The sequence below is a fragment of the Rhyacophila brunnea genome, unplaced genomic scaffold (assembly GCF_057557595.1).
Source record: "Rhyacophila brunnea isolate RB1 unplaced genomic scaffold, BYU_Rbru_1.0 scaffold_19, whole genome shotgun sequence".
NCBI classification, from domain to species: Eukaryota; Metazoa; Arthropoda; class Insecta; order Trichoptera; family Rhyacophilidae; genus Rhyacophila; species Rhyacophila brunnea.
Window position 1 is genome coordinate 10,484,977 of NW_028232848.1, and position 23,632 is coordinate 10,508,608.

Below are 23,632 nucleotides of genomic sequence, written 5' to 3' on the forward strand. Positions count from 1 at the left end.
TTGTATGTTTATAAGACTTATGATTCAATAATTTACAGCGGGTACAGTTGGGAAGCCTTAGTTTAACTCATTCTCTTCGGTACTTAACAACAGTACATAGTTACGGTTATCAAACCGAACTGATTCTACTCTCTCCCTCTCTTTCGACTAGATTCACAATTATTCACCTCTCGGGGTCAATTATATTGTTATAAAATTATGCACTCCCATGGTTTGTTTGTCAATAGATCAGTACTTATAATTATATTATATTTTTATTATTAAGAATCCATGTAATTCTATGTTATATTAAAAATAATGACCCTGGTTAAACTTTCTAATTAGTATCTACTGTAAGATATGAAAATATAGGTACTACTTCAAATATTATAACAATAAGCATATGTTTTATGATTCCAAATAAATAAACTATACCTACCTATTTTGCCAATCTTTGAAATGCACAAGTATCTACAACTTACTATGCAACAGTGGCAAGGGGTGGAGGTAGACTGTTAAGATTCAACATAAATAGTGCACATTAAACTTTGTCAGTCATACTTATTTATTTATATCGATTTAAGAATACAAATTGCAGATGGTGATGGTTAGTTTTATAAAATTCAATTAAACCCTAATACTTTATGACGTATAATATGGGCGATCCGACAAAAATAGTGCACACTTTTTCAGTCATACTTATTTGTTTTCGTCGACTTAAGAATACATTACAAATGGTGTCGGTTAGTTTTTTAAAATAAGCCCTGCCCTATACCAAACCATGATCGATAAAAATGTAATTTTATATTTTATAGATAAATTAATATTTTTTGACTTTTGAATACTAGCCAACACTCTGCAATTTGTAGTCATAGTTCGATGAAAACAAATACGTTTGACTGACAAAGTTTAGTGTGCACTATTTATGTAGGATCTTAACAGCCTACCTCCACCCTTCGTCACTGCTACCCACCTAGTCAAAGATATTATTTTTTCAATAATTATGGTAGTAGTTACTTATATATTAGGTTGCTAGGAAAATAATTGTACTTTTAAGTTAACAAATATGAACTTAATATAAGCGCCGTTAGAATTTGCCAGATACAGGATTTGAACACACGATTCAAGGCTACAGAGATGGACGCTCTGTCAATAGCCTATAGTGAATACCTGTATTCTGGCAGTAATGCTTTACGGCGGCGAATCATGGCACTTTACATAGATTTAGAGCAATGATGCTAAGCTTCAAAGCGAGATGTTTGCAGCAGATACTGGATATGACTTTGTTAGAAATGAGGGTAGTCCATGCAATATCTTGCCACAAGGCAAAGATACAATATTGCACTCCGTTCGGCGACTTGCTATGGATGCCTCGGTGTCTCAACCTGGCCTATTTTTTTCCATGCCAATCGGACTATAGTGTACTAGAAGGTAATTAAATGCTATCCACATGGTGTATATGTTACACCGAATGTGCGAAATCGACTATTACATGAAATGGGCTAAATTTTGGCTAATTCATGTAATAGTCAAGCCTGTTGCCTTATTCATGAATAAGGTAAATTTTCTACCGAGTACATGAAGTCGCCAGGGCATGGAATTCTTAAACTGTCAACATGACAGCAGAAAAAGTAAATTTAATACGGATGATTTTATTAGTTATAATTGGACATAATATAATATTATTAGGTTAGGTTGGGTTAGGTTAGATTAGGTTTTGAAATTCTGAATTATTCAACTGAATGTCCATTTTGAGGTTAGCTAACAAGTGTCAACAATACAATCGACCATTGCATGTACGATACCCAAGCACGAATCAAATCGCGAAAATACCTTTAAATAAAATTCATCCGTTATCATATTATAGTTCTAGTTTTTTTGCGCATAGTAAATGGACATGAACGTCATTTTAGTTATTGATTGGTATATTTTTATATTATAATCAATGACATTTGACACAAATTTGGTTAGTTGCAAAAAATACCACCGGAGCGCGACCACCTATTTCGACCATAGACAATATACGTATATTTTGACCAATCCACGAGCATTTCACACATTTAGTTTAGTTGCAAAAAATACCACCGTAGCGCTAGTATCTAATTTGTCCAAGACATGAAGTAGGCAGAAAAATTACTGCCGATTTCACGCACTCTCCAGATATTTTGTCTAATTCATGAATAAGACAACGGGCTTGCATTTTTCATGATTTAGGCAAAATTTTGCCCATTTCATGTAATATTCAATTTCGCACATTCGGCGTAACATATACACCTAACTATATGATACTCACCTGAAGTGTCCGAAGACTGACAAGTGACAGGGTTTCTCGGTGACGCTGCATGGTGTCCATAATGCTTCATGAGATGAACAATAAAAGAGTTGCTAATTAGACAAAAATCACATCAGCAAAAGTGTGTGGATTCAGAAAAATTTACTCTTAAATCAGAGAGCGAAGTATAAAAAAAATTGCCTTTATACTTTGAATCATGTTATCATACATAGTAACTTCTGCCATCCTTCTCCTGTCCATGATAATATAATAATTCGTGGGGTTACTGCCAAAAGTTGGTAAGTTTCGAAATCATGTTATGGAGTACATAATTGCAATTTGAAGTTTGACATGCCCTCTAAAATCAGGAATAATGCTAATTTCTTTGTGCTTTATGTTCATGTTCTATATATCGGATGACCTTGATTTTTTTTCTAGCATACAATATATTTATATAGACACATAATCCATTGTTAACTCTAAATACCTAAATTATCCACACACCAACTTTTCGCAGCAACACCACGATTATCTTCAGTTTGATGTATGCAATAATAATAATGCACTTATTATAAATTATTATGAACCATTATATTTTTTTCTTAGGAATTTTGTACATTACAAAATACTTGTAGAATATACCTAATAGGTAAGAAGTTGAAATATAAAATGCCAAAGTTAACTTGTACAGAATTAACAAATTTATATAATCTTGCTTATTGAATATGATAGACTATTCACATTAGGATCTCGAATTCAAGAATACTGTATCTATTGTCTATTCATCCCAACCCCATATACCCTTGCTATGTTTAATTGTGTCTTTGTTTTCACGTTTACTTCTAGTGGCAGCACTGGCCTCTCCTTTAACCACACAATGTTTCCTTTCAATCTTCTTTTGTTTGTGGTTTATATTCTTCTTGACTCTGTCTTTAATAACGGATGGAGCTATGGTAGACGCCGTGGAATAAGATCTCATAGAGCGCACGTCAGACAGAGCCTTTTCGACCATAGCCAATCGGTACTTTTGCGAATTCTTATCGATCTTTTCTGGTAATTTACACAGTTCATCTTCTTCGGGTATACTTAGAATATCTTCTAGGATTGGTGGTAAATCATCAATTATGTTTTCGGATGGTATTAGCTTGTCTTCTGGGTCATCACTGGACGGTTCTATTGGTGGTTCAAGGAGTGTTGTTTCGTATTGATCAATAATAGTGCTATTAATGAATTTTGAACATTTTTCAATATTTTTTTTAAGTTTTTCATCCATTTTCAATGATTCCTCCACCTAAAAATTAAATTGACGAATAAAATTTTTAAATCATCTAGTAGGTATATTCAGACATATTGATATATTATATTATTATACATGGCTTTAAAAAAAAGGTTATGCTTTTTGGAACTGCTAAAAATTGGTACAGTAAACCCTCAGACAAAATTTCCGATTCGTATTCCACTTAAAAACAATGTTCCGCGCATGATTATCCCTTGTAATTTAGTGCGTAAGACACTGGCTACTCATCCGGGGGTTCCTGGTTCGATTCCATATGAGGCCACAATATATTTATGTGATCGTTCCACTTCTTCTATTACACTATTCTTTCGCTACACTACTGGTCATTGGGCTCATGGCCTGTTCGAATGGAGGGACTTTCTGCAGCAATGCGTGAGGATTTATTTCTATAAATTCGTTAAGCTTCTCAGAACATTGATTATTTGGTTACTTAAATACATATAATTAAAAACCAGTTTTATAACTAGATTGTCAATTTTTTAGCATGTGCATTCAGAAAACTGGACTTTTGGTAGTAACAGACATTCCCCCGCCCAAATTAGTCTGTTTCATCGAGGTTTCACTGTATAACGAGTACTCTAATATTGATTTGACCACATGAAATACATTGTATAATTTGTAGAAAGTGAGTCAGGGAATCGCTCGGAACTGGCTGTTATATAAAAATATTAATTAAATCATTACCTTATGTCTCAAATCATCGAGTTCCTTAACAGAAAATTGTCCATCGCATTCAGAAGCCAATTTCTCATCGTATTCCTGTCCCACGTCTTGGTTATCGTCGTCAGATTCATAATCGTCATCGTCGTCATCATCAGGAGTTCGGAGGAGAGAGTTGGTTTTGATAAATCCGTATTCCTAAAAAAAATACAACACTTAAATTACATACTGTCAATGTGAATTAAGAAAGTTTTGAAACAAGCACCACTGCACTGATTCCGCATAATATATTAAAGAAAACATACATATAACTTTATATAACCACCGATGGAGTCGCAAAACAAAATCTATATCCACCAGAAAAACACAATTGTATGTTCGCAAAGAGATAAAAATAATAGTATGTAATACAAAGAATTAATTTGGACTATAAATAGAAGTCTTATACGTTATTTATATTATGACATTTGAAATTGTTTGCAAGCGCATGAAATATGGTTAAGTCAGTAAACTCTGTGAATATTAATATTTCTTGTGTGCTGATTGTGTTGATAGTTTAAAAACAACATTTTCGACCCTAAGCAATAAAATCCGATCGGGCAGTTAACTAGACCGATGCCGCCAGGATCGGATTACGTTTATGACACTAGTTAAGTGTCCAAGTACCTAATTGGTGTTTTCGCCGACAACATTAAAAAAGTATTCATGCATATGGTTGAAATTGCATGTAAAAAATCCAAGCTTTGTGAAGTCAGTAGGTACCTACCAGCGCCGGTGGGTCAGCACTTCATTACAATAAACAACTTCTTTTGTAGTTTAGGAATGATATGTTTGTTTCGGGGATTTTTACGATGGTTTTCAGATTTTTTATGTTCTATAGTTTAATAGCAGTGGCGCGAAAAATGTTATATAACGAAAAACGAGTAATGCTTATAACGAGTAAATTCAGTCGGTCCCATCTTCCTTGTAATAATGAAGTTCGACTGTAATTTCATATGGGCAGTGGTCGTTTTTTTGCTTCAATTTCATACATTTATGCTCAATTCATATAGGAGGTTTTCAATATCTTTGATGTAATATGAAGCGCCTAGTTTCAAAAGCCCCTAAAACGGTTTTTGAAAATTTTTGAGTTAGATATGTACGAGGGTGGGTCAATAAGTCCTTAGAAAAGCCGACAGGTGGCGCGACTAGTACTGTAAGCGGTTTGTTTTCATGCAGCGGCACTACCGATTCAGTATGCTGCGAAGTTTCAATCAGATTGGTCGGGTTGTTGTGTGTTTCTCGTACATTTAAAAAAAAAATTTGCTTGTGGAAAATGGAAAAATGGAAAATGGAGAAAATTGAGTTTAGAGCTGTTATTAAACATTTTAATATAAAAGGGTTAACAGCAAAGGAAATAAAAAATGAGTTGGATTTAGTTCACGGCATATCTGCTCCTTCACTTGCAACTATTTATAACTGGTTAAATGAATTTAAACGTGGTCGTACATCAACAAAGGATGAACCACGCTCAGGACGTCCTGTAGAGGTGACTACACCAGAAATGATCAATAAAATCCACGATATGGTGTTAAGTGACCGAAGATTAAAGTTGAGTGAGATAATTGAGGTTACAGGGATCTCAAAAGGTAGCGTCATTTCTATTTTACATGACAAATTGGGCATGAAAAATATTTCTGCAAGATGGGTGCCGCGTTTGCTCACAGTCGACAATAAACGCAATAGGGTGGTGGCCTCTAAAGCCCTGTTGTCGCTCATGCAACGCAATCCGGATGAATTTTTTCGTCGCTTTGTGACTGTAGATGAAACATGGATACACCACTATACTCCCGAGACGAAAGAACAGTCAAAGCAGTGGATTGCGAAGGCAAACCATGTCCAAAGAAGGCGAAAACCGTAAAATCAGCTGGTAAGGTTATGGCTACTGTATTTTGGGATGCACGTGAAATTATTTTCGTTGACTATTTGGAAAAAGGAAAAACAATAACAGGGGATTATTATGCATCTTTATTGGACCAGCTAAAAAACAAAATTGAAGAAAAACGGCCTCGTTTAAACAGGAAAAAAATCCTCTTTCATCAGGACAATGCCCGTGTTCACACATGTTTACGATCAATGGCTAAAATTGAAGAATTGAAGCTCGAATTGGTCGACCACCCACCGTATTCGCCAGATTTAGCCCCCCCCCAGTGACTTTTTCCTTTTCCCAAACTTAAAAAAATGGCTAAGTGGACAACGTTTTTTTTCAAATGAAGAAGTCATCGATCGGACAAATGCTTATTTTGAGGACCTTCCGAAAACTTATTTTTCTGACGGATTAAAAAAAATTGAGAAACGTCTAACCAAGTGTATTGAGCTCCAAGGAGATTATGTTGAGAAATAAAAAAAAAAATACAAAAATAAAAACTGTTTTAATGCTTTTTCTAAGGAATTATTGACCCACCCTCGTATTTAAATGGATATTTTTGTTACCTATATGATGGCCAAAGATTGAACTTTAAAAAACGTCAAAAACCGTCAATATGTGTGATCAAAAATTAGGGTTAATTTCAAAACGTGCTAAAATGGTTGGGTGTGCTTTTCAAATACCCCTAAAATGGAAAGCCAAAATACTCCTTAGAATGTAACAAATTGAAAAATAAATAAATAAAGTTCACAGATTTAATCGATATGATTTTATCTCATTTTTTTCAAAACTACCTAAAACAGTTTTTCTCATTTTTCTCAGAACTAACTAAAATCGTTTCAGGGGCTTTTGAAACTAGGCGCTTCATATGAAATGTTGTATTTTTCTGTATTCTGTAAGACATGGATAGTGACACAATTATTAAAATGATGAATAAAACAATTGAAGAATGTCAAACTAACCCGGAGTAAGTCATCGTTCATCTCTCCGGTGAAGCCGTAACCGGAGCAGGCGATTTCTTTGTCCAGCTCGTCATCCTTCTCCAGATCAGCAAAAGTGGGGAACAAATGACTCTCGTAGCCGAATCTTCTCTTGAAGAAGTCTCTTATGCATGTCACATCCCGATCAAAATATCTACAGGGCGAAAAACAAGAAAATTTATCATTAAAAAAATAATTTAAGAGCCTGATTTTAAGGACCCACGTGCGCCGCCGCGTAGGTCACGATGGAGGTTTATGGTATTTTCAGAGCATGATCCTGGACATTCCTTAAACGTTTAAAAGAATACTATTTTATGTAATAAAAATACTTTATGCAGTCATCAAATGTTTAAAATAAATATAAAGGATAATAAGGCTTCAAAATTATATAAATAGATTATCTACAATGTTTAAGGAATGTCCAGGATCATGCTCTGAAAATACCATAAAATTCCATTTTGACCTACACGGCGCACTTGGGCACGTGGTATTTTCTCTCATTTCAAAGTGTGTATGAAAATTAGGGGTCCCAGATATCCTTTTTGCCTCATTTTCATATGTTTAGGCTAAATCTATATTATAATTATTATAAGGTGTTTTTCAACATCTTTGCTATAACTACTATATCTGAGGTATTTCAAATTCTGCCAAGAAATCGCTATCTACAATCATTGTAATTTATTAGCAAGGTGTCAAAATTAGAATTTGGAGTAATCCTGATACCAATGGCGAAGGGTGGAGGTAGGCTGATCCGACATAAATAGCAGACATTAAACTTGTTAGTCATACATGTTTGTTTTTATTGAACTAACACTACAATTTACAGATGGTGTTGGTTAGTTTTTAAAAATCAATTAAACCCTGCCTAAACCAAACCATAATAGTTTTGGTATATTTTGAGCGATCCGACAAAATTGTGCACACTTTTTCATTCATGCTTATTTGTTTTTGTTGAATTAGAAATACATATTACACATGTTGTCATCGGTTATTTTTTTTAAATTCATTAAGCTCTGCCTAACCAAACTATAATAGACAAAAATTATTATTATATTTTATAAAATATCCAAAATTACGTATGATTGATTCAATGGCATAATTTTAGATATTTTATAGATAGGCGAGTATTTTTTTGACTATTATCTAGTATGGTTTGGTTTCACAGGGTTTAATTGAATTTTAAAAACTAACCGACACCATCTGTAAATTATAGGCTTTGTTCAATGAAAACAAATACGTATGTCTGACAAAGTTTAGTGTGCACTATTTATGGCGGATCTTAATAGCCTACCTCCACCCTTTGCCACTGCCTGATACCATCCATAAGCCTTGATATAAATTACAAAGATGGTAGCCTTCATGACACTGACATTTGTGTCGGTCGGTTCAAATACGTGTTTAATTGAAGATTTTTCCAATTTGTATGTTTATCGAACTGTGTCAATTATGTATTGACAAAACTACCGAACAAAAATAACATAGTTTTATTAATGTTTGAAGATATAATATTCTATGTATGACCATCTGAATCAGCAGAGTAAATGAGCGGAAAGCAATTAGCCAACAGCAAAATATTGCTTATCTAAAAATGGGATCATTTTCGGTATACCATTGCTGCAACCATAAATTCATTCGGTTGAAATGTTTTCAACACAGAGCCTGTGCGATTCTCTGGTTTTATTTTTACTGTTGATAATTTACGAGAGTCCGGTAAACGGATATGAAATGAAAAAGGTTCTGCTGAAGCAGTTTTCCCAGTGCGGGGGCTCGAAGGATCTACCGATTGTCTTGTCAGCTTTCAGGGTCATACAGAAGACAAAAGGAGAGCATATACTCGAAGGCACTTTCAACGTCAAGCAAGATATGCCCGAAGATTGGAAGCTACAGGTGAGCAAATCGGGCCAGTAACAGTTCACAATATTGTGGAATTAAATTACACTCTTACCCAGTGGCGAAGGTTGGAGGTTTCATGCATTTATTTTTTACAATTGCATGGCAATTAAAAAGGGTTGTTATAGCGAAAAGCCACACAGGTATGAGCAGTGGCGACGGGTGGAGGTAGGCTGTTAATATCTCACATAAATAATGCATACTTAACTTTGTCAGTCATTCATAGTATTTGCCATTGAACTAAGACTACAATCTGCAGATAGTGTTGGTTAGTTTTTAAAATTCAATTAAACCCTGCCTAACCAAACCATAATAGTTCAGGTATGCTGTGTGTGATATGGCAATATAGTGCAAAATGTTTCAGTCATACTTATTTATTTTGTTGTACAGTAAGTCCTCGACTTACGTAAATTCATACTTATGTGATTAAATAAAAAATAATTAATTAATTAATACGAAAAAGGTGAAAAAATTGGCAGACATCGCACGCATTCATAAAATGAGTCATTCTACGATTAGAACAATTATTATACTCGATAAAGTTTGAATTACGAATCATGTGAAAAAATCAGTACCAATGCATTCTACGATTATTAACAAGAATAGAGGTATATACCTCCCAATAAGCCTTACGTTAATATAAGAGAAAGCCTTGAGTATTTATGAAGACCTAAGGTGCAAATATAATGATAGTGTTGATACTCATACATTCACTGCAAGCCCCGGATGGTTTCAAAGATTTAAAGACCGCAATAAACTGAACAACATCAAAGTGACAGGTGAGGGTGCTAGTGCAGACACAGAGGGAGCTATGAATTTTATCAAGAGTCTAGCAGAAATCATGAAAAATGAGGATTACCTGCCCCAACAAATTTTTAATGTGGACGAGTCTGGACCATACTGGAAAAAAATGCCAGATTGGTCATATGTATATGTATCCAAACTAGAAAAATCAATGCCGGATTTTAATTGCAAAATCAAGCCATTTCTAATTTACCACAGCAAAAATCCAAGCTCGCTATCCGAATGGGAATGGCTGGATCAGCATTCAACTCGATGCGGAATGTCTGGGACTCACGATTGTGCTCGGTCAAAACCAAATGCCGCCTATTCGACGCTTGCATTCTGACGGTGCTGCTTTATGGTAGCGAATCATGGCACCTTACGAAGGCTCAGAGCAACCGTATACTGAGCTTCGAAAACAGATGTTTGCGACGGATACTAGGTGTGCGGTGGTATGACTTTAGGAGCAACGAGGAGATAAGAGAACGCACCAAGCAGCCTCTCATCACGCTGAGAGTGAAGAGGCGACGTTGGACCTGGCTCGGCCACGTGCTGCGGATGCCAGAAGAGAACCTCAACCCGGCTTGCCTGTTCTTCAAGCCGACCGGATTCCGGTGTCCTGGAAGGCCGCTAAATACTATCTATAGTGTATACGGCGAAGCTACGGGATGCTGGTTTGATCTGGAACGAAGTAAGAAGACTGGCGAGCAACAGGGATTCTTGGAGGCGCCACGTGGTGTCCATAGCTCCAATTAAGGGGCCGATATGGCCGAAGAAGAAGAAGAAAACCCAAGGGCATTTAAGAATATTTCCAAATCTTCACTACCTGTGAGAAGCATATTTTTTAAGCTACATCTGTATTGGGGTTACATGTAAATTGTACGTAAAACATTTCAACGTGGCACAGTTCGCCGTGAGCTTTTCGTATCGGAAAGAGATATTATATTGTCTCCAATTTTATTAGATTCAATATAAATATTACTTCAATTTTCATAGCTGATTTTGGCAAAATTCATGAATTCAAGAATGAAAACCTAACCTAATCTGATCTAACCTAACAAATAGTCCAGTATATCGACTATTTTCAAAATTTATTTGCTGCTGGCTTCTTGTAAAGTGTAAAACGACAAGAACCGTGTTTTATTTAGACATTAATTTTATGTCAGTACTATACGACCCCAAGAGGTTGGACGGTCTTTAATATACAGCCGTATATTTCCGATACAACATTTCACGGTGAAGTGTGATACGGCGAACTGCATACATACAAGTTTCCGGACACGCTATATCAGATATATTTCTTTAATGTCTTTTATTATGACCCTAAAAGGTTGTCTTTATCAAATGAACTGAATAATTATAGGTGTATGTCTATAAATGCAAGGACTCTCACACACCCGAATCCTGTGAGATATATCTGGATAAACTTAAAAACGATGATGGTTGCACACTGTTGACGCAAATGTTTGAAGACTATGCAAATATTTTCAATGATATACATCCTAAGTAAGTGACATCATTTCAAATGCTATATGCAATTACTTATTACATAGTGACTATAATGCTGCGGTTACATTATGATCACGTCATGTGCTGTCACATGCTGGTACGACGACAAATTTAGTCTATGGTTTCGTCATTCCACAGAATATTTTGAATGATCACTAGAGACCGAAAAGTTTAACGTGAGGCCTGGCGGCGGCGCTCGTGTTGTATCTTATCTATGGTTTTCGATTTGGAAATATTGCCAGGATTGGAAGATATTATTTTCCACTTCCTTAAATAGGTATATATTTTCGCAAATTTCAAATAATGATATACACTTATCCCAATAACTTATATGGCAACATTAAAATTTTAAGTGTGTTTTGTAGCTGTCATCGCGGCAACTCTTTCGATAACATTGTTGAAGAGCCGAATGAGGTTATTTTGTCGTTTTTCTTCTTCACAGTAGGAGATAAAATGACTTATAAACTTCCTGCTGTCACTTTTCAAAACTTTTGCCATTATTAACACGTCTAAATGATATAGACTCTATAAGAAACGGCAAATGCGTTCAAGGTGAGGGGAATGAATACTGAAACACGAGGAGGGGATCTAGTTCTCCAAGCCACCGCCCATCACCGTAAACTTTTCGCACTCTATCTCTTCAAATTCAATTATGGAAATTTATTAGTATTTTGAATTTTCTACAGTTTCTACGTGTGCGTATGTTAAAATCACTTGTGATATTGCATTCATAGATAATATTTTGAACAGAACCCAACCACCAGACCATAGATAATAGACGTAGACATCAGAAATAAATAATAATTAAATACCAAGAACCTTTAGGGGGTAAGTATTTAAATATAAGAGGTACGAAAATCGTACTTATTTCAAACTTTTATCCATCCAGGATTTTTATCCAATATGAATTAATATTTCATGCACCATGAAAAAATTTCTACCATCATGGAAGAATGTGCTCCCAATCAAGAGGGTAAATCTCAAGATACAGTAGGTTATTGAAGGTTATAGAAAAATTTCAATTTGGTAATACATACTTTACAAAACCACTAATGAAGCTTTCCTTAGTCTATAAATAATCACCAAAATTAATTGTTTCCAGGATATCATGCCCAATAAAAATTGGTGATTATAAACTTGAAGATTGTAGCATCGATTCCAACATCATAAACTTCCTGTCGTATTCATCGTCCGGCTCCATTAAGATACAGATTGAAGGATATAAAGATAACGAGACATTGCTCTGTATTGATGTACGTCTCGAAATTACCAATAGGAAGACAGATATCATCAAAATAAAAGCACCGGAAGAAAAATAAATGGGTAGAAACCATAAAACTCCACATATGTATTCAAATTGAAATATCACTTAATTTAATAAACCGATTTTTTATTGAACGAATAATTCACAAGATTTGAGAATGTAACATTCTTTACAGAATATACATAATTTAAAAACACCTCAGATATACTAATCAGAACCGTTTTTTTTTTGTTTCGGTTTGCGTTCCGGTTCAAGTAAAAATATATATCAGTTCAGTTCCAGTTTTAGTTCTGAAAAAAATAACAGTTTTTCCGATTCAGCTCCGAGTGATTAATTTTTAAACGTTTCCAAGATTCAAGACGTGAGACGTGTTGCGCCTACAACAACTGAACAACTGAAGTGGGGACTGCGGAGAGTAAGATCATGTTAACGCGCGTTTTTGAACATGTATTTCTATAGGGAAACAACTCAAAATTTCAAGGTTTTGTGTTAATAATGCCATTCAATGTAGAACGGTTGTATCTTTATAATTCAATAAAAAAAATTTAAAAAATCTCTTCAAAGGGTCAAAAAATCGTAAAACCGTTTTTGGGATTAATCATTAATTCAAATATTAACGGGAATGTCTGAATTAATTATTTGTTAAACTGTAACATTTCATTTTGCATTGCTAAGTTCATTTGAACTAAATAAAAAATAAATACATTTACTTCAAAAATCAAGGCTTTAACACCAAAATGAAAATTTGTTAAAAATTTTCAAACGCCATTATCTTGGAACAAGCAATTTTGAGTTGTTTCCCTATAGAACTAGGGTATCGAATATATAGGTTTTCGTTCCGACAACAATAACGGTTTTTCCGGTTTTCGGTTCAGTTCCAGTTCGAAGCCATGGACTCAAACCAGTATTCACCAATTGAGCCATATGCATGCTATCTAATTATGATGAAGTATATTATTATATAATTAGAATTTCCACCATAGAGATTGTTGTTTTTCTGGTGTGCATTTTGTGCGTGCTAAAATGTCTCAAATATAGTTTGCGCCACCTCTAATATTCAATGGTAGGATTAACTTACACTTCGGCATTGAGATGTGAGGTGGACACCATTTGTGGGAAATCAATGATGATGGGGTGACCTTCCTCGTCGATCATGATGTTGAATTCGTTGAAGTCCCCGTGGATGACTCCGCAGTTTCCGAATCTCACAATCATGTTCATCAGGTCATCGTACAACGCCTCCACATCCGGAACGGAGTTGACGTGTGTTCTAACAATAACACAGATTATTACATTATGTCACCTTGGTGGTGATCTGACAAATTTGTGAATTTCAAAATTGTTTACTTAAGAGTCTAGCCACTTTATAAGGTAAGTATGGAAAATTGGAATTGCTTACAGTGGACCACCCTTTACCAATTCCATCACAACACAGTGTCGGTTGTAATCAATCGGTTTAGGAACGGGAAATCCCCTATCGTACAAGGCCTTCATGTACGCAAACTCTTTTGTGGCTGAGATACGGGACAGGTACAGCCATGATGCCCTGTGTTTGTGCAAATGGTACTCTCTTTTGTTTTTTATGTTCCGAAAACACGTACGACCCAATCTGGAAAAACAGGTACAGATTATTTTACATGTAGTTTTTTTCTTCTTTTTTATAACCACAGAACAGATTAATAAATGGAATTCTGATAGGCTATATTTCAATGAACTCACTACATTTTGACGGAGGGTTTTGAATGTGTGAGTGTCCTACGAAAATGACCCACGCATTATAGACGTGCAATAGTGTGCGTTGCAACCTTTAATACACCAATATTAAATGAGAGTCAATGCATAAGCCGAGAGCAGTTGTCAGTATTCAATGTATCACGTATTCTTGACAAGTGTTTAAGTTTATCCCGTATTTTTCCACACTCGTGATCAGTTGCCTGCTTCGCCACACCCGTTAGGTATTTCAGTTACCATTATTTTTGAGTTCCCTGTTTATAACACTACAACAAGACAAAAAGCCCAATTACAGTAGTGTATTAATATTAAAACACCAAAGTAGTAGTAGCAGTGAAAATATCTTAGAAATATTCAGGCTTAAGACCAATTTCTATTACCAAAAACAGTCCACATGGCCGAAATATAATACTTACAATGATTCGTAATATTCTAAACCCGTCATCTGCATATATAAACCGATAAAATAAAAAGATATAAAACAATATGTCCAATTTTATTTTGTTTATAATTATTGCAATTAAGGGTTCACCAGCTAATAAAAACATTTAGAGCTCAATATTGTCAGGTTCGAGAGTTTGAGTCAGGTCACTGACACAATCAGGTTTGTCGCAGAGGCCTTGAATTTATTGAGAATAGTCTAAATGGAATCAAGAAAAGAAAGAGGAAGAACACAGGCGGAGAGCTCGACAACCAAATACAATGTATCAAATTGACAGTTAATACTGTAAAGTATTCTAATGCACTGCGTTTTGTACTATTCCATTTGAGTTCTTTTTTCCGAACCAGTTATCCCCTTTCAGCATCGTCAGGCACTACACGCACTCGCGTGACTATACTTGACAAATTGCGTCAAGATGTGGAGGGCATGGTGTACCGACAGAGCTACAACTTAAGATTATTGATCTGCAGTGTGACACTGATTTAAGAGAATTGCATCGTCGTGAAGAAATCTCCAAATTTTACAAGGCCCTTAATTCAGACAAATTCGACCAACTTAAAGATTATGCAAGAAAAATGTTCGTTATTTTTGGATCAACCTGTATATGTGAACAACCATTTTCGATCATGAACCTCAATAAAAATTCTTTACGATCAAATATCTCCGATGCCCATTTACAAGCCGTTTTGAGAATATCAACTACAAAATTAACACCTGAATTTAAAAAATGTTAAAAAAAAAACAGTTTCGTTCTTCTAATTAATTTTTTTGTAATGTTTATTTTTCGTGATAATAAATAGTGTATATCTAAAAATGGTATTTTACTTGCGGCCCGCCACTCATTTTGAATTCTTGAATTTGGCCCTCCATCCAAAAAGTTTGCCCCCCCCTGGTCTATATGTTATTACAATAATCTATTCGGTTGCTGGTCATATAATATAAGGTGGACATTATAATTGCGTCCCATGATTAGTTTTGATCAGTTATAAGTCACCTGTGTAATTTTAAACAGAGGGGATTGCCTTCGTCATCGGCTACGATATAAATGTTGGATTCTTTTCCGACGCCGATTTGGTTTCCGAAAGAAGCCACAACACTGCGCATAGTCAGAGCTTTGAGGGACAGGTAATCGTATCCTGAGTTTGTCAGCCGAAATCCATCATCTGAAACATTATTAATTTGAATTTAGCGAAATGTTAAATATTTATATAAGTACATTTTTTTAAAATCAACATTCAATTAAGGACTTAACAAATCGTGGTGATGAGGATTGAACAGATACAAGTGCACCATTGACCAAGTTGAGTAATTGAAAGTTACATAACACAATTGTAAATTCAACAGCAAAAACAATGGATAGGTATTTTAATAAAATACCTATCTAAGTATATTCCATAAATAAATAACTTTATCGATATGCGACTCCAGTTCCAAAAATACTGTCTTGATCATGGGTTATCATATAGAAGGATTATCTGAGAATTGCAATCTCTACAGAGACCAAAATCAAGAAAATTAAGCCGGCTCGTACATCTAAATGCGCCTCGTCTGCAGCACAGCCATAAATCAAACCTCTAGCAACGTCGCTCCAATGTTGCATATGAAGGCGTACATCTACCTAGCGACAGTGGCGAGTAACCTCTCGAAACGTATATATATTTGGATGTGGCGACCAACGAGCCGGTATAGAAATGACCAATTCGTATGTATGCGTACTGGCGTCTTCGACTCGTAGCCCGAGACGCATGCGATTTGTTGTTAGCAGCACTAGATGTTTTTTCAAGCTAAAAAGTCACATTCGAGCAATGTGTGGAGCTCCATTTGGCAATGTGTGTTTTGTGAATAACGATGACGTCACGTCGACGTATTCGACACGTTGCAGACGGGACAAGCTTTGATGTGCGAGCCAGCTAACAGAAAAGAAGGATATTTAATACTTACAATGTTTGCCACGCTCATAACTAAGCAGTTTCTGTTTGCATAATTCCTTCAATAGTTTGTGTACACCGCCGTGTCTTAAATTAGCAATAGAGGCAGCCAAAGCTCCGGGGACCAATTCATGATTTTTCATTCCCATCTCAATCTGGAAAGAAATTGGTTAGGAAATCGACTTATAATAATAATATGTGAATGAACTGACACAGCGTCATGTCTTACCGCCGTCAGAACACGAAAGTCCTCCCTCGACAGATACCGTAAAATCGTAACGTTTAACTTTCCCATTTTGTTTTTATTTGAAAAGTTTAAATAATATAATATCTTATTTTGACATTAATGAACATGTGGTGGGTACGCAACTCGATGTTTTCGTTGACATTTGTAATTATTGTAATATTATGTCGTTGGTCAAACTGAATATGCTAGAACAAAAAAATAGGAAATTGTGTCTATAGCACATTTTAAGCATTTTAAGCGTATTATCATATTTTTAGTATAATTCCAATTACTTTCAATACATGATCCGATTCAATATTTTTCAAATTTATTTTAATGAACCTAATCAATATTATTTTTGTATACACACGTTATTTGTTGAAGGTAATTTTAATGAGAGATTCATAGGGATAAATAGAATTATAGTAATGGTATAGGTATGGTAACACAGCACCATTATTTTGACAGCTAATTCAAAACAGAAACACATGTCAGCCTCGCGATGGCTTCCTTTCAATTTAAAAAGATCGATTTGAAATCATATCAGAAAACTGCAATTCCACTTACTAATAATAACATTTACTGGAAAAAGCTTGGCGTAAGTACCGTTACATTGTAAAATCTTCCCAATATATTACAAATTTCGTTATTAGCTTAACCTAACAAATTGTAATGTACTTATACCAATTTTAATTATAGTAGTGTATTCAATTGTATCAATCCATCATTATTTGTAATAACTACTGAAATTGACAGTATGTCTGAACTTGTCATATTCCTTAAAATTCCCAGTCATTTTTTATTGTATTGTTCCATGAAAATTTCTGGTGATTAGTGTCATTTTAATATATTATTTTTCTATAATGTAAGTAATCTTACCTCCTGGTTTAGAGTTCATTCTCAATGTAGAATATATCCCTGGTCTTGTACGTGTATACTTATTATAAAAATACTTTAATTTACAGGCTCCAGTTTTAGTAAAAGAATTTGGTGCAATTGACTACATCGACTTTTCGCCCGTTGAACCTCATTACTTCGCTGTGACGTGTTCAGTTCGAGTTCAGGTAAAAACATTTCACTAGAAATTTCTTCTATATAAAGATGAATCATCTGTTGATCCATCGTCATCATCAGGCTGAATCTATCCACTGCTGGATTGAGGCCTCTCCAAGCCGATTCGACTTCTCTTGGTCCTGTGCTTAACCCTAAAGCTAAAGTGCTGGTCCATAGAACTTAACCATTTCATTGATTCAGCGGCCTCTAAGTCTACCTTGCGGACGTGTTGTACCTCTTGGGTACCACAGGATGACTAGATTTGTCCAGCGATTGTCCCTTCTTCAATCTATGTGTCCAGCCCATTTGAGATTTTTACCAAACTTTGTTACATCACAAACCGTTATCTGTTCTCTTATCCACTCATTCCGTTTTTTGCCCTTTGGCGTTGCCCAGCGTGCACCTCTCCATACCACGCTGTGTTACTCGTAAGTTTCTGGATCTCTCTTTTACTTAAGGTCCATGTTTCACACACGTGATTATGGGAAGCACACATTGGTTGAACACTTTGCGCTTGAGGCACAGTGGGAGGTCATTTTTGAAGATATTATTCAGGCGGCCAAAAGTACTACAGCCCAGCTGATTATCTATTTGTATATTATACTATTTATACGAAGATTCATTTAGTCCAGACACACATTGTAAATATGTTCTCTTGTTTATGTTACAGGTATACAATCCAATCACAAGACAAGTAGCGAGAAACCTATCTCGCTTTCGTCAGACTGCATATGGCGGTACGTTCCGCTCCGACGGACGGCTGATCGTTGCGGGAGGCGACGAGAATATCGTTCGTCTGTTCGATGTCCAATCCAAGAGCTTGCTCAGATTATTCACGGGACATACGGCTCCGGTAATTACAAAGTTGTTATTCATGTGTAATAGTTATTAGAGACATCTACTAATAAAATTAAATACAAGTTACTGAAAAATTTACAACTTTATACAGAGGAAATAATATACAGTCGAACTTGGTTATTACGATTACGGAAATAGTGAGATCTCGGATGTAATGAGGAAACATTCATTGACATTTTAGTTTATTATTTTCTCCATACATTTATTCACTTTTATAACGAGCTACTTCTCGGGTATACCGAGCAAAACTGTTAAAAACTGGCAGTTAACTAGAAGATGCCACCGGGATCGGATTACGCTTATGACACTAGTTAAGTGTCTAAGTACCTAATTAATGTTTTAGCCGACAACATTGAAAAAGTATCTACGCATATCGTTGAAATTGCATGTAAAAAATCCAAGCTTTGTGAAGTCAGTAGGTACCTACCAGCGCCGGTGACTCAGCACTTCATTACAATAAACAACTTCTTTTGTAGTTTATGAATGTCATGCTTGTTTCGGGGATTTTTACCATGGTTTTCAGATTTTTTATGTTCGATGCTTCAATAGAATGTGGTGCGAAAAATGTTATATAATGAAATAACGAGTAATGCTTATAACAAACAAATTCAGTCGGTCCCATCTTCCTCGTAATAACCAAGTTCGACTGTAAATTGATTTATACAGTAAAGACTTTGTCAGAGTAGCACCGACAGATGTGGTTATTGCTAATTGACTTATTGAGGATTGAAAGGATTATAGGTAACCAAGGTAAATTCACTTCTGGAATAAATATGTGATTATACATTCTACATAACTGTTTTCAATGTTCTGTAAATGATAGATCTGATTCCAGTTTTATAATTTTTTTGGTACACTATGTACGGAAGGTAGAAGGGAACCATTCACACGTTTAACTCAACTTTGCTAAATCATCCAAGTGGTATGGACTTCTACAGTTCTGCTACAATGGGTGTGGCAACGGCTAGAGAAAGATGGAATTATGCCAAAGTGACTTCATCACCAGGGAATGACATCTCCAAAAAAAATGTATCTATTCTTCATATCGGTATCGGTTCGAAAAAAATCATCGATGCTAGTATAATTTTATACATACACTTTATAGTATACTTTATCAACACATTATCTCTTGAAAGTGGTCTCTGGAACGAACCCGATACGTATAGGAAAGAAGGAGGAAGAACACGCGGTGGAAACCCAAAAATCTATTACAAGAAAAATAAAGATACTTTTTAACATCCTACATTCTTCGTGGCTTCTACAACCACGTATCTCAAAAAACACAACTTTTCAGGAGAGGCAAAAAACAACTATTCTTTTAGTTTTTAATTCAGAAATGAATTTTCTTCTATGAAATATGTGTTTAGTAGTTACACATATTTTCATGAAAAAAATGTTGTTTCTTCAATCTATCGCACTATACTTTCGACCAATCAGTCATATTGTCGAAGATATGAGAATGCGTTGCAACTTTACTGTGAATCATTCCACAATATTATTGCAGTAGACATGTATCTTGACTTGCGAGAAAGAACTTCATTATAATTATTGGTCGGAGTTCACTATTCTGTGTACTTACAAACACGTATCTCAAGATACGAGTTTATAATATTTATAAAAGTCTTTTATTGTGCTATGATTTTTTTGTAACTGCTTAAATCTATTATATTGTTATTAAGTATATTTTGAGATACTTGTTAGTGGAATATGTGCATATTCAAATTCTGAATTCATAACATCAAATAACTCAAAACTGACAAAACTTGAGATACGTGTTTGTAGAAAATTAATGACGATATTCCTCAGACATGTGGTCACTGTCTCTTTGAATGCCCCAAGCCCATTGCAGCAGCAGCCCATATTGCATAGACGGTTTAGTAAAGTTGAGCAAAACATGTCAATGATTCCGTCCTGGCTTCCAAATAAACGTAATAAATAAATTTAAATGAAAATAAATATATTTTTTCTTTCCACAGGTGCACAGGACATATTTCACCGAGAAACAAACCACTGTGGCGAGTTTCTCCGATGATAAAACAGTTTGCATTTGGGACATAGCGGGTGAAGCTAAAATTGCAACGTTTGCCGAACATGAAGACTACGTAAGAGCAGGGTCTGTCAGCCCCGTATCTCCCGACATCCTCATATCGGGAGGCTACGATGGAAAAGTCAAAATGTACGATATCAGGACTGGCCAATCAGTGTTCTCGATCGATCATGGAAGCCCCGTCGAATCGACACTATTTTTACCTACGGGGGGGATGTTTTTAAGTAGCGGAGGTACAGAGATTAAAGTTTGGGACGCCTTTACAGGTGGTAAATTATTAGCCAGCATTTCTCAGCATCATAAGACGGTGACGTGTATGCATTTGGCTAGCAATAATAAACGATTATTATCAGGTTCTCTGGATAGACACATTAAAATCTACGATCTGACAACGTTTAAAACTGTTCACACTTTAGATTATTCAAATGCTATTTTAAGTTTAGCTATTCCGCAAAATGACGAGACGTTAGTTGTAGGAATGGTGGACGGGCTTATTTCGATACGGCGACGAGAAGAACCAAAATCGGCTGAAGATAAAAAGAATATTAAACCTGTTAAAGATTATATACCGTCGTACGTCGATGAGATCGTACCGGAACAGGTGCAGGAGAAGTCTTCCAGACATGATGTTTTTGTTAGAAAATTTCAATATTCGAAAGCTTTGGATGTTGTCATGTCTACATATGTAACTACAAAGACTCCCGATGTGACAGTTTCGCTTCTGCAAGAATTAATCCGGAGAAGAGCTCTTCACACCGCTCTGGCTGGAAGGGATGAGAAGAGTTTATGCTCTATCTTGAAATTCATGATCAAGAATGTCGGCGATTGTCGTTTTACTGTTACGTTATTGGAAGTCGGTAATGTCTTTATGGATGTTTACGAGAGTGGCATTAACAATATGGCGCCGGGTGTTTTGAGGTTCTTAAAAATATTTGAGGATAGACTAAGGGAAGAAGTTGAGTTGGCGAAAGACATGGCGTCGTTGGAAGGAATGTTTACTCTTCTTTCGGCCGGATCGTATCTCGGTGAAGAATCTACCAATGCTGAACTCCCGTCTTACATCATTCCTTCTGTTAATGCTAAGAAAAATTTTGTTATTAATGTTTCATGATGAATAAAATAGTATGAAGAAGCCTTGTTTTATTTGAAAATTGTTTATTAGAAAATAGTACCAATATCATCTCTGCTAGGAAAAAAAGGTAACGTTTTGCCCCAAAGATGTTGAAAACGGTTACATGTAAATTGTACGTGAAACATTTCACCGTAGCTTCGCCATGAGCTTTCTATCAGAAAGAGATGAACGTATACTGTATTAGATTCAATATGAACATTAATTCAATTTTCATGGCCGCTGGCTTCCTATAAACTGACTAGAACCGTGTTTTATTTAGACATGAATTTTATGTCAGTACTATACCACCCAAAGAGAGAGAGTCATGGAGACATCTTAAATTAAGTATAAAAATCTAAGTACAGTAGAACCTCGATATAACGGACTAATGCGGGTGAGGGAGAGTCTGTTAAAGCCGAAAGTCAGTTATATAAAAACGCAAACAAAATTATTCGTGTTCAGATGATATATCCGGACACACCCGTTGTGGAGTAACGTTAATGTTCAAAGTCGACACGCTTGCTTTCGGTAATACTGCTTTGAAAAAAGAATCAAGTTCTATTTGCACTTTTGAAGTCTGCTATTTTTTACAACGTTTTTCTTAGCTCGTATTCTTATTTGTCCAGTACAAATCTTGCAATCGATTTTTAACTAACTTCCTGACTAGCTAGACATTTGAAACTTTTAGAATATATCAGAACACGATGCCAATGCATTTTTTTAATACTTTTAGCCATCTTTAAGTAGAATTGATTTCATTTTCAGTTAATTCTGTTTTGTATGAAAAGTTATTTTGGAAGAAATCCGTAAAAAGTAAATCTATTATTGGTTGCTAAGTGGGTCCTAGCAACTAAATTATTAATATCAATATATACGTGTGTTACTATGGAAATCAATATGACATTTCAGTATTATTTCTATCAAGTACCTACAAATTTTTTTGATCGTTTAAGCTAGTCAAGTCAAGTTTATAATATGATTCAACAGAAAATTTAAAAACGTATATAAGAAGTTCTTTTTATCTTGTAATTATTTATACTTTTTATTTACTAAACTCACTCACTAATATTACAAAAATGCGTGTAATATAGTTTAATTTCATTATCTGACTATAAATAGTCAATAAATGTTATTAGATTATCATGCGCAGAATATTGTTTACAAGTGATGACACATGGATTTAAACAAGTATAACATTAACAACGTTTTTCACATTTGACTGGAAATTTTGTCCGTTTTATCTAGGTTCTACTGTATACTAAAAAATAACACCATTCATAAAGTCATTATATAAAAATAGATTCATGAGGTAAAAGTTACTTCTTTTTAGAGGTATACATATTATATATTGGCAGGGTTTTATCACAAAAAATATGACACATTATTTTGTGTTCAATAATGCAGTTAAAGGCACAAGAAATTGATCAGTTTGTCGCTGATATTTATAAAAATCTTAAAGTAAAAAATATATGTAGTAAGTATCCCTTAATAAATCTATAATATCATAATACAGGAGTACCTCGACTTTCGCACATAATTGGTTCCTGAAAAGGTGTGCGAATGTTGAATGTTCGAAAGTAGAGGGAAGTAAAAAAAAAATTAAATTGTGTGTATTTTGAAATATGTATTTATCAAGTAAATATAAGATGTTTAAGAGACATGTTTAAGTGGGGTATGCGGGTGTTTCCATTAAAAA

At 35.0% G+C, this 23,632-nt stretch overlaps 2 protein-coding genes across 2 annotated transcripts; one reads left to right on the forward strand and one right to left on the reverse strand.

Annotated features, from left to right (window-relative positions):
- Positions 1–2,817: 2,817 nt before the first annotated feature.
- On the reverse strand, positions 2,818–17,046 carry RIOK2 (RIO kinase 2). Its single transcript, XM_085946153.1, has 8 exons — positions 16,871–17,046; positions 16,655–16,796; positions 15,708–15,876; positions 13,940–14,149; positions 13,619–13,810; positions 7,077–7,248; positions 4,233–4,406; positions 2,818–3,542 (listed from the first exon to the last, which is right to left on the reverse strand). Exons 1-8 carry the CDS (start codon positions 16,934–16,936, stop codon positions 3,030–3,032), a joined length of 1,638 nt encoding a protein of 545 aa, XP_085802279.1. The 5' UTR covers positions 16,937–17,046; the 3' UTR covers positions 2,818–3,029.
- Positions 17,047–17,319: 273 nt separating this feature from the next.
- On the forward strand, positions 17,320–21,957 carry LOC147072738 (U3 small nucleolar RNA-associated protein 15 homolog). Its single transcript, XM_085946154.1, has 4 exons — positions 17,320–17,465; positions 17,833–17,931; positions 18,591–18,773; positions 20,755–21,957. The coding sequence occupies exons 1-4, from the start codon at positions 17,370–17,372 to the stop codon at positions 21,934–21,936; spliced, it is 1,560 nt and encodes a 519-aa protein (XP_085802280.1). The 5' UTR covers positions 17,320–17,369; the 3' UTR covers positions 21,937–21,957.
- Positions 21,958–23,632: the final 1,675 nt, after the last annotated feature.

What these genes read in the sequence shown, in the direction of transcription:
- LOC147072738 (XM_085946154.1), top strand. Translation starts at nt 17,370, where the DNA reads ATGGCTTCCTTTCAATTTAAAAAGATCGATTTGAAATCATATCAGAAA. An exon ending in TTTACTGGAAAAAGCTTGGC is followed by an intron (nt 17,466 to 17,832) that starts GTAAGTACCGTT and finishes TTTAATTTACAG; the next exon opens with GCTCCAGTTTTAGTAAAAGA. An exon ending in CGTGTTCAGTTCGAGTTCAG is followed by an intron (nt 17,932 to 18,590) that starts GTAAAAACATTT and finishes TTTATGTTACAG; the next exon opens with GTATACAATCCAATCACAAG.
- RIOK2 (XM_085946153.1), bottom strand. Translation starts at nt 16,936, where the DNA reads ATGGGAAAGTTAAACGTTACGATTTTACGGTATCTGTCGAGGGAGGAC. An exon ending in ACTTTCGTGTTCTGACGGCG is followed by an intron (nt 16,797 to 16,870) that starts GTAAGACATGAC and finishes ATTTCTTTCCAG; the next exon opens with ATTGAGATGGGAATGAAAAA. An exon ending in TCGATGATTTGAGACATAAG is followed by an intron (nt 3,543 to 4,232) that starts GTAATGATTTAA and finishes TTTAATTTTTAG; the next exon opens with GTGGAGGAATCATTGAAAAT.